Genomic DNA, 12394 nt, shown 5'->3' on the forward strand with positions numbered 1-12394 from the left:
ACTAAACAAATTTCTGAGGGAATGGAACCTTCGATGGTATCCGAAGGAATATCTGAAATAATTTTTGAATTGAAAGCTTTTGAAGATACATTCCGAGAAATTTCTAGAGGCCTTTTCAATAAACTAGTAGATTGTATTGCAGACGATAAAATGAATTTTTTTTTAATATTTGAAACTGCTTGACATTTTTTTAAATTGATTTTTCGCTTGACTGATTATTGCCTTCTCTTACTACTGACGCCAAATTATTTATGAATAAATTACGCCAAAAACGCTGGTATCTCACCATTACCAGAGCTTTGGCGTCACCAGTGTTAAAGATCAATTTACCGATTTGCGATTCTTTCACCTCATTCATAAGATTTTCATTCAATCCGTTAAGATAAACAAACAACCATGCGTCCCCAAATTGCAATTGAGTCATTTTGCATCACCATAAAGGCACTTTGCACCAGGCCCATTTTGAAAACAGTTTTTAAATCTTGTTGTTTTTAATCAGAGATCATTGTGGAACATAGCTAGTTTTGTAAATTTTCCATCTGAAAAATACTTTCATACGTTTGCAAAGATATTTCGTGTGGAACTGTTCTTGTCCTAATTTAGGGAGAAGTGTTTCCTTCCATAATAAGTATCCTTTGAAAAAAAAAAAAATTTTTCATTTTTGTTCAAATTATTGTTGGTTAAATTCGTTCGCAACTTACTTAAAAGTTTGGAGCATAAAAAATGTTTTGATTTAATGATTAAGATCATTCTTATGGACACTGGACTTTCTCCAGCAAACCACCATTTGACCCTCTAACAAATAGTACATCATTAAGAAACGTTTTCTAATGATTGCGCGAAAATTCAGATGCCCATCTTTCATACAAACGACGAAAAAAACTACAAAAGAATGGTTTGATTTTGAAATCTTGCAAGGTAGAAGGTTAAGGGGGGGGGGGGGGGGTTTGGTTGTTTGCTTAACTCTTAACTCTCGAAGATATCATGTTTCGGATGAAATAAAGTCTGCCTAAACGAGTAATTTTACATACATTTATAAGTTTTTATTTTATTCCTTTGATTTGATCGAAATAGTTTCACAGTGGATCATTAAGATTTACAATTGCAAGTGGTGTAAATTATAAAATATTTATTTTTAATTTTGTTTTCTCAAATCACGTTTATTTTTCTTCATCATATACAATAGATAGCACTAGATAGAGATATTCCAGTAGTTTTGCCGTTCGACTTTATTTTAGTTGATTTCTTTTTGCTAAACTGTAAGATTGAATAAGTTTCTGTTTTGCTTTTCCATATGATCAAAATCTGGTTTGATTTAAATTGTAGCTTTTCGTATATCGGTCGTCCGTGTGCTGTGATCGTCCTATAGTCCTTATTTTATAAATATAATTGCAGCTTAGATTAGAGTGTCTTTTTCACTGTTCGTTTCCTACTGTCATTTGCTTTTAAAAACTGTCCGATAGCTGTTGCTGCTATCTTCACTTCTGAACTGTAAAGTACAGTGACTTTTTGTTTCGTACACCTAATTTTACGACATTAAAGTTAAGATTCAATTTGATCTAATCTGCGTGATTTATTCTCCTTCAAATAGTACGATTCCGTAATGTAATGTGTTCTATTCTTGTTACTCGAAGTGGTATTGCCTCAACTGAATCGATTGGTAGTGCGATAAACAACTAAGGAAATCAAGTTCGTGGAACTGCTAACAAAAACTACTTATGCCTCTAGCTAACAAATGCTATACAACTGAACCAACGCAGGAGTCTACAGGAGTAAAACTTGAACTAAAACAGAACCCCGATGTGCGGGATTTCCCGCACTGGGGACACAAACTGATATTCCGCTCTGGTTCGATTTCATCTGTTTAAGAAATATTTTCTTTTATTATTTATCACAGTTTTTAGAAAATACATGTGTCACGTGATTTTATTTTCATATTTTACAAAAAACAGATACAGATTCGATAGAATGATTGATTTAATTTGAATTCATTTCACATCACTGGTACTAAGTTAGTGCAGGATTATTCGCTTACCTTTGATCCTTAGTTAAATTCAAGTGTTCTCACTTTGCTTATCTGCTTGAACTGGACACAGTTCTACGTCTCTCGAACAACGCAGCAAAGTTACAGTAACTCAAGGTAGATAGTTCAGAAAATAATTGGAATCATTTCCTGTCTGTTGGACGGTTAATTACATATTAGTTGATTCATTTGCGATTATGTTCAATTATCTATTGAGCAGAGATTGCAACTAAAAGACTGTAATATACACGATTAATGTTACACGAACAAATGCTTCTTCAAATAAATTGTACAGCGTTGATAAATGCTCCGGCTCTGGAATAAAATACATCATTCAAAAATTATACTTCGTATCGTTCGGATTCCACGCTTTGTCTTTTTGTGTGTGTGTTGTAATGCCTAACTCTTAATGGGAACATATTTACACAGCTATTACAGTGTTGCCATCGCGTTTGCCTCTGTTCATTTGGATGGCTGCAGTAAAACCTAAGGAACATTTACACCTCATAGGGCCTCTTCGCAATTGTCGTTAGAACAAATTTACAAGTGATTTCCATTCTTTGGTCGGTTGTCAGGTGAAGAAGTGCTTTCATATCATATAGGGCTTTAAAGTTTGGTAATTGTTTTTTAATTTTATCCGACCGAATTTCAGTATTTTTAATTACTTCTGCCGAAGTGGGAATACCTAAGACTTTATTATAATCTGGGCAGCATTCGCATCCGGGCAGCAGGGACTATGTCCAAGGGCTTCACGATCCCTCCCCAGACCATCTGCGAGTTGTGGGGCTTGCCTAGGATGTGATGTGGGTCCTGTTAAATTCCTATAAAAAGCTGCATGTATCCGCAAGTAGGCCCCACCAAAGCGACCGTGTGCCGCTCAAAGCGCACAAGCCCAATTCCTGGTGTTAGGTGGGACGCTAAACAGCCCTGACACGATGACCCTCCGACGAGACAGGAGGTTTGCACAGGCCTAATAAGCCGCCTGGAAAACCAATAATTACGAACAATATAAGAGATAATGTGACTCGATATAATCGTCAAAGACCTAGGCGACGAATAAAGGATCACGATTGGAAGCTTGGAACATGGAACTGCAAGTCGCTAGGTTTCGCAGGTTGCGACAGGATGATCTACGATGAATTACATTCCCGCAACTTCGACGTCGTGGCACTGCAGGAGATTTGCTGGACAAAACAGAAAGTGTGGAAAAGCGGGCATCGAGCGGCTACCTTCTACCAAAGTTGTGGCACCACCAACGAGCTGGGAACCGGCTTCATAGTGCTGGGTAAGATGCGCCAACGCGTAATTGGGTGGCAGCCAATCAACGTAAGGATGTGCAAGCTGAGGATTAAAGGCCGTTTCTTCAACTATAGCATCATCAACGTGCAGTGCCCACACGAAGGGAGACCCGACGACGAGAAAGAAGCGCTCTACGCACAGCTGGAGCGTCATCGTCATCGGTGACTTGAACGCATAGGTAGGAAGGGAGGAAATGTATAGACCGGTCATTGGACCGGATAGTCAACGATGCCTAAACTTCGCAGCCTCCCGCGTAATGGTAGTCCGAAGCACCTTCTTTCCCCGCAAAAATATCCACAATGCCACATGGAGATCACCTAACCAAGAAACGGAAAACCAAATCGACCACGTTCTAATCGACGGTAAATTCTTCTGCGATATCACGAACGTTCGCACTTACCGCAGTGCGAATATTGAATTTGACCACTACCTCGTTGCGGTATGCATGCGCTCAAAACTCTCGACGGTGTGCAACACGCGTCGAAGCCGAACGCCGCGGCTTAACATTAGGCGGCTACAAGACGATAAACTAGCCCAAGACTACGCGCAGCAGCTGGAAGTGGCACGACACTCCCAATGAAAGAGCAGCTAGCCGCAGTTTCTCTTGAAGATGGCTGGAGAGATATTCGACCCGCTATTGGTAGCACCGCAACCACTGCACTTGGTACAGTGGTCCCGGATCAAAGAAACGACTGGTATGACGGTGAATGTGGGCAGTTGGTTGAGGAGAAGAATGCAGCATGGGCGAGATTGCTTCAACACCGCAAGAAACGAACGAGGCACGATTAAACGGGCGTGGAACAGACAAAACTCGTTTTTCCAGAGCAAAAACCACCAGCAGGAAGATCGAGACCGTGAAGAGAAGGAGCAATTGTACCGCTCTAATAACACACAAAAGTTTTATGAGAAGCTGAACCGTTCAAGTAAGTGCTACGTGCTACAGCCTGATAGGTGTAAGGACATAAACGGGAGCCTTTTTACAAAACATCGGCGAACGCTCTACCACAGCCCAGGTATTCGCCTTACGCCAGATATTGCAGAAATACCGCGAATGCAACGTACCCATACATCATCTATTCATCGACTTCAAAGCCACATATGATACAATCGATCGGGACCAGCTATGGCAGCTAATGCACGAACACGGATTTCCGGATAAACTGATACGGTTGATCAAGGCGACGATGGATCGGGTGATGTGCGTAGTTCGAGTTTCAGGGGCATTCTCGAGTCCCTTGGAAACGCGCAAAGGGTTACGGCAAGGTGATGGTCTTTCGTGTGTGCTATTCAACATGGTTTGTAGAAGATAATACGAAGGTCAGGGATCGACACGAGTGGTACGATTTTCACAAAGTCCGTCCAGATATTAGGTTTCGCCGACGACATAGATATTATGGCACATAACTTTGAAAAGATGTAGGAAGCCTACATCAGACTGAAGAGGCAAGCTAGGCGGATTGGACTAGTCATCAACACGTCAAGACAAAGTACATGATAAAAAGGGGCTCAAGAGAGGACAACGCAAGCCACCCACCACAGGTTTGTATCGGTGGTGTATTTGGGTTCACTCGCGACTGCCGAAAATGATACTAGCAGAGAAATTCGGCGATGCATTGTGGCTGGAAACTGTACGTACATTGGTCTCCGAATAGAGTTCGCCGCCGAACCAAACTGACTTTCTACAAAACGCTCATTAGATCGGTAGTCCTCTGCGGACACGAGACCCGGACGATGGTCGTGGTGAACCAACCGTCTATGGTGGGGTGCAGATTGCAGACGGCAAGTGGAGGAGGCGAATGAACCACGAGTTGCATGAGCTGCTGGGAGAACCATCCATCGTTCACACTGCGAAAATCGAACGACTGCGGTAGGCCGGGCACGTAGCCAGAATGTCGGACAGTAATCCGGTGAAAATCGTTCTCGACAACGATCCGACGGCCACAAGAAGGCGAGGTGCGCATTGAGCAAGGTGGATTGATTAGGTGGTGGACGATTTGCTAACCCTCCGTAGACTGCGTGGTTGGCGACGTGCATTGATAGAAAATAAGATGGAAAATTGCCTCTCCCTGATCTTATAATCAGCTTCTAACCAATTTGGTTCTAAAAAGCCTTTTTCAATCAACCAGCACAACCAGGCTGATCGATATTCCCATAAAAAAGCTTGAAATCAAGACTCGCCTACAGTAACACAAAAATGCTGTAAAACACAATGAACAATGAACAATATAAATGCGTCAGGAAACCACTACTCCTCATTTCTTGGGAATCAATGCTCATTACCAAAACCAACAAGCCATTGATTAATGATTATGAACCTCCAGAAGTTGCGCGTTTTTGAAAAAAAAAAAAACGAACAGTGGGTAATGTCTGTGACATAACCGCTAAGTGGACGTAGGACTTGACTTGACCATGCCTTCAAGATACATAATATGTCCAAATTTCTCATATCAACTATTTTGGATAAATAATCGGCGTTGCATACCATTCCTTGGCAAAATCTTCTCATCAAACCGACACAGAAATCAAATATACCTGGAACAAGAATCATCAAAAAAAATCAGGAAGTATCTGTCCGGTTACGAAATATTAGCCTCGACAGTGAAGGTTGCCACTGTCGAGGCTAATATTTCGTAACCCACTGAAGGACTGCCTGAAATAAACCACAAGTTGGCTCAGCAGGGGATGTAGACTGTATCTCAGCCCTTCCACTGAACAGCCTTCTAATCCGTGCGATAGCAACAAGGAGAACATTATTTTTAACTCTTAGAGCCTTGAAAAAGGCTGTTTGCTTCGGCTAAGTGCAAAAAGTAAGAAAACGATCTTTTCAAATAACTGCAAATTTCTAGTGATGGTATAATAAACACTGAATGCTCTGCGAGCGAATGCACTTTTCTTTTATACCTTATTTTGAACCTTCTCTGCTTCCCAATTGGTGGGCCAATCAGCTAGTGTCTTGTATCCCGCTTCTTTGTCAGCCAAAGCGTCATCATCATCAACGCGTTCGAGAAGGGCTTCTTCTTTTTTACGCTTGTTGTTCGCTGCTGGCGTCTATTTCCTAACGGGACTTTTCGCTAGATACAGACCAATAAGCCGGGCAAGCGAGCTTAGAATTGCAGTTCAGGTGGGAAGTACGTGTTCTTTTCTGAGACAACATTGTTAGTAGTAGAAGGAAGGAAACACCCGGACATGGGATTACGGGTGATAAGATTTAGAATTGGTAACATGGGACGATCATTCAGTCACGATCGCTTTGTGTGCGCAAGCAATGTTTATCTACATATTTTTTTATCAATGCCAAAAAATCCAACATTTGATGAAAAATCGATTGATAGTTTATTAATGTTTGAGTTGTTATCGGTGTTTTTTATCCAAATAAGATTATGTGAGAGATTTGGACATCTTATGAATCTTTAAAGGCATGGTCAAGCGAAGTCCTTCGTGCACTTCGCGGTTAAATCAGAAAAATTATCCACTTTTAGTTTTGACGCTATTTATGAAAATCACGCATAAAATTTTATCTCTAGAATATTGGATTTGGCACCCAAGTACAATTTCTATCCCGAAGGGCATTGAAAGCATTGATATTGATCTCTATTATTGGCTCTCTGAAGAACCGTTTGTTTTTGGACATACATGCTGCATCATGTGGCTTTTCTTCAGCCTGTCTCGGCTCAGCACCGATGCCGGCCGGTCTCGGCTCGACTTTGCTGCTATTGCCGGTATCTGCTCAGCATTGCTGCTTTGTCGGGTCTGTAGGGTGGACTGCTGCTGTACTGGCTAGGTTTCGGCTGATGATGTTCGCTTCGATGGTGTCGAGCCGAAAAAGCGGTCGGTGCAGACTTCATTCCTTGCTAAAAGGTGTGAGTGCTGTTCAATCGATGATGCGGTTGCTTCGCTTGTCCCGGTCAGAATGAAAGGAAAAAATCGCGTTGCGCTATTTTATGGCTTCTCGGCAGACCCAGCGGCTGCTCATTCGCTGGTGTCTGCACCAATCAAAACGTGGTAATGGAATGATGCAAGAATTATGCGGTACCCATATTTATAGATTCCCTTGATCTCCATGTTTTTCATTGAAAAAAGTTTCATGCCTATTGAAAAAAGTTTTTCGGGTCTTATCAAGCATGGACATGGAAGGCATACTTGAAATCTGTCGATTGAGGGGCTTACCGTAGAAATTCGTCCACTGAGACGAACGCTATTGATGTTTAAAATCTTTCAACACAGCGTAACGCGGCCGATTTGAATATTTTGAAATGACACCCGGTATAGTAAAGAGAGACGTAAGTCCTACGTCAAAAAATCCTGAATTTCCAGAACAAATGTTGAAAGAAAAAATCCCGAATCGATTAAAAAACATCTGGAGATTTTTTTTCAAAATACTTTCAATTTATCGAAAGGATTTCCGAAATCTTCAAACATTTGCATCAATGCTCATAATCACCAACAAGCCATTGATTATGGATTACCTTCTGTCATGTCGTGCCTTTACAATTTGCTGAATTTTGAAAGATAATTTGCGTATTTTTGAAAAAAAAAATGCTAAACTTCCAGAACATATGTTGAAAGAAAAGATACACGAAAAAATCCCAAATCGATTGAAAAACTTGTTGAGTTGCTCATTTGCTCAGAAATGAAACATTTCCGAAAACACGAACAAGTCTGAATTTAAAAATCCATTAAGCAATTCCCTTATCTTCTTCTTCTTCTTCATTGGCATTACAACCCCCACTGGGAAGCTAACACGATGATACTGTTATGCCCAGGGAAGTCAGATAATTTCCAAACCGAAAATTGTCTAGACCGGCACAGGGAATCGAACCCAGCCACCCTCAGCATGGTCTTGCTTCGTAGCCGCGCATCTCACCGCACGGCTAAGAAGGGCCCAATGCAATTCTTTTATATCAAAAACAATATTCTATTTCAGGAAGAGATTTCTGTCATTTTGAAAAACATCTCAAAGAGCGTAATAATCTTCGAAATTTCTGAACCTTCTCAATATCTGAATGTTTGTCTTGAATTGAGAAATAAGCCAACGATTTTGGAAAGTAACGTCACAAACTTCATTTTCAACTTCATTTGTTTTGATTCCCATAAATTTCAATATTTTCGAAAGACATAAGAAATGCTCGAAATTCCGAATTTGCCAGAAAAGTTTCTGTTCTTTCGGAAGATATTCTAAAATGATTGAAAAATATTCCGGTTTCCGAAAACAAAATCTTTGCAAACTTCCCTAAGGATGTTTTGAGTTTGCTCATTTTTTAGAAGAGTTGAAGTTATTAGTGAAACTGGCAACACTGGCTGTATGACTGCAATTCACTTTGTAATTGTTGATGAGTTGTGGTGTAGAATTTGTTGCTCTGGGAAGATTGAAATAGAAACTAGTTAACAGTTAAATTATGTAACCGAAATATGTATTACTAATATGAAATAGAATCTAGTTTTGAAGCTTCGCCAAATGGACAATGCTGTCACGAAGGTTTTATTTGTACTAAACCCCAAATATAGGGATTTCAAAAAAAAAGTATCAATTTTTTGTAAAACTGTCTATTTTGGGAAAGAATTTTTGTGTTTTCGGGATGAATCAATAAAATTTTGAAAGATGTTTTCGTAATCTTGGATAGAAATACCTTAACAAGAGCAACTAAGCAACAAGCAACAACAAGTACCCAAAATGTCGGAGAAAATGTTGAATTTTAAATTAATTTTAGAGTTTTTGAATATATTGTTTGATCTATTGCAAGGAATTTTATATTTTTTAAAAATATTTTTAATTTATAAATACTTCCAGAATATTCGAAGATAGAAGATTTAGAATAAGCGTTTGTTTTCAACAAAAGGCGAATTCGAGTTAGAATTTTGTAAAATACTCATTAACACCTAAATATTCTATTAGGAACTGAAAGATCACCTAACAGATTTGCAATTAGACAGATTTTCAGAATTATGAGCGAGTGCATCATTCAATACTAAAAAATCCTAATGAATTTGTAGAATTTCCCAAAATTAAGTTCTGCGGGAGTTTTAGCGGCGGTTTCAGTGTTATCGCAGAATATTCGAATTATCCATCAGATGCATTCGCGATGTCCTCAGCTGTTCAATTATAATGAAATCGATCTAATCAATGATCAACTTGTTCTCATTGTAAACTTCATGTTTACCATATGGATTTCTGGATTACAGGTGAAATTATAAAGGCCATTTTTCTAGAAAACATTCTTCACGCCAACAACCGACACATACTAATATATCTGCCAACACATTTAACCCTTATCCTTACCACCGGGCCCCACAGTTACCCCGAGCAGGTGCTCCCCCGCCATCAGCCCACCGCCCGGCTGGTGCGCGTAGTTCCGGATCTGGTGCAGCGATATCAACTGGTTCGGGAACGTGTTCGACGGGCTCTGCTGGATCGCCTTCTGGTTCTGGAAGCTGATCGCGTCGTACAGATACGGCCGCTGCGCCAGCTGGTGGTGATGGTGGTGCTGCAGGGTGTTCAGGTGCGGCGGCATCGAGTTGATCGGCGTGAAGGCCGAGTTGGATGCCGCTTTCGCTATGCTGCTGGTGTCGTAACCGCCGGCGGACATCGGGGTCGACGAGGGCGGCAGCACGATGTTTCCGTTCATGTTCGGTGCACTCTGGCGAGCACTGACTACCAGGTCTTCGACGTTCTCGTCCCGATGATGGTGGAGCTCACCCTGTGCGTTGTTGTGACCGTTGGGAGTTTGATTGTTGGGATTGTTCTGCTGGTTCAGGCTGAAATCGTGATGGCTTTGCGGATTTGTCTGCTGCGGTTGCTGCGGGGGTTGTTGATTCGTCGGAGGCTGCTGCTGCATGACGTCCGTCATATTGGCTGCTGAGTCCGGACTCACTTTCGGCCAGTATGGATTATCGCCGCCAGTTATTGCAGGAGGGACGGTCGTATTGGTATTGAGATTTAGTGTGCTACTACTGCTACGTGCTCCAATCGGTGGCCGCTTGTCTGTTCGCTCAGAGTGCTTCTGCATGTGCTTGGAAAGGTAGGTTTCCTGGGTGTAGGACTTGCCACAGTACTGACAGATGTGAGTCTTTAAATGTTTCGATTCTTTGTGCTTAGGAATATGCTCCAGCAGGGAGGGTTCATCGGAGAAACATTTGTAGCAAGAGTTGCATTTGAAAGGTTTGTCCGTTTGGTGGCAGCGAGAGTGCGATTGGAGGTTCGACAACTGCGAAAATGCTTTCAAACAGCCAGGATGTCGACACTTGTATGGTTTGTCGCCGGTGTGAGTCCGGATGTGCTGTTGAAGGTGGGATAGTTGAGTGAATTTCCGCTGGCAAATCTCACACCGATAAGGTTTGATTCCAAGGTGTATCCGAGTGTGTTGTGAAAGATAGCTCGAGTTTGCAAACGCCTTATTACATTGGGAACATTTGTAGGGTTTTGCTTCTCGCATATGAATTTGCGTGTGTAGCTGGAGATCTGCTTTCGATGTGAAAATCTGAAATGAAAAACGTAATAAAGACATGAGAAAAAAGTTCTGAACATGATGAATGTAGATTGTAAATGAACTTGATTACACTCAAAAAGACTCCAATCATAGATCTACTAATAGTGATTTCCAGCTGGTACCTCTCTAACACCTGCATTGAAATTCCCATCTGAATTTTCAGACCTTCTCCACCGTTCAACCCCCCATCAATCAAACATGAAAGTATGCGGCCCCAACTTCGTCGTGCCAGCAGTTAATTCTTCCATCAAACAAATTGTTCCAACAACGCGTACTCGAGGAGAAGTGATGAAAACTTTCCTCCCTACGCGCAGCTTCATTCACCCCCAATGCAGCACTCATCACGTTTGCGGAAATATAATTCAAACAAACGAACTTTCATAACTCTTTCCCTGCTTGAGGCGCTATGCTGTGGCTGCAATGAACACGCTTTTATGGGCGGGGTAGAAATTACTTCTACTCGGTTAGCCGTTTCCTTCAGCATCATCGTCGTAGTGATTATGGTTGCGCATTGGAAACTGGTGCGCGAGTATCAAATGAAATTGATTAACTGGTCCGGCTCTTCAGTTCATAGCTTCCATATTCATCCTATTAGAAAAAAAAACAAGCTGATTCCTATTTTTGAGATATGTTGCAAGTTGTTAGAAAGAATTGATGAACTTCATTATATTTTTTTGTATTTTTTTTGTGTTCTCTGCTTAAATTTAACATGACAGCAAATGATAGAATGAAACAGCCTATCTTCTTTAGAAGTGTTGATGATAGAATCGAAGATTTTTTGATCGTTACTAGGCAATTGGAACAATCAAATAAAATAATTAAACAGATAAATTAAACTTCCTAAGACTTCACGAAACAAATCATTTTTACGACACTAAAAACAATGTACCATGCGCCTCCACACTTTGTCAAAGTAGCCTCAAAACTTTGGAATTTTATCTACAAATTTTGAAACGACTCGCAACTGCGTCTGTTCCCCATGTAAGGGGAGGCTGATTATCATTAGAGTGCCAGGGAGGGACTCCAATCAAAATTGTGCTCCATGGTCCACCGAAGATTTAGGCGGAATGGTCCTCCGGAAATCTGGGGGGTTAAGTGTCAGGCCCTGCAAGCCTTTGCATTAAACTTAAGAATGTTCAACTTATTTGCTCAATTCTTCAGAATGCTACTTGCACAATGTACTGTCTAACATTGTCTATGCTATTGTTTGTTTTATATCATTTTCACCCTCGAAATTGTTTATGTTGCATTCGCAGTGCTCTCGTATTGGTGACTAAGAAAACATGTGACAAAGATGGCGTAGCTTGTCATCCCCGTGCTTTTTAGGGAACAATCAATGATGCAGGCAAACAGGGCTAGATTTATGGGGGTGGGCGGCAGGGGTGCCGTGGCCCCTGGCCCCCACAAATATTATGTACCAAAACTAACCCTTTTTGTACATTTTGGGGCCCCCACAAACTGTTGGCCCCGGGGCCCCCTTCCGGCTAAATCCAGCCCTGCCGGCAAATAACATTCTTGAATGCTTTATTAGACGATTTGCCGGATTCGCGACTCGGTTTGACGAAGATTTCTGGATTGCATGGAATTC

The 12394-nt window shown here is 41.3% G+C and overlaps 1 protein-coding gene across 2 annotated transcripts in view; it reads right to left on the bottom strand.

The window, feature by feature from the left end:
• Positions 1-1036: 1036 nt before the first annotated feature.
• Positions 1037-12394, bottom strand: part of LOC134227610 (zinc finger protein rotund) — a 571062-nt gene continuing 559704 nt past the window's right edge. For both annotated transcript variants that reach the window (XM_062709225.1, XM_062709226.1), the window contains one exon: positions 1037-10797. In XM_062709225.1, coding sequence (XP_062565209.1) covers positions 9583-10797 — 1215 coding nt within the window. In that variant the 3' untranslated portion in view covers positions 1037-9582. The remainder of the gene's footprint in view (positions 10798-12394) is intronic.

This window comes from Armigeres subalbatus, chromosome 3 (genome assembly GCF_024139115.2).
Source record: "Armigeres subalbatus isolate Guangzhou_Male chromosome 3, GZ_Asu_2, whole genome shotgun sequence".
NCBI classification, from domain to species: Eukaryota; Metazoa; Arthropoda; class Insecta; order Diptera; family Culicidae; genus Armigeres; species Armigeres subalbatus.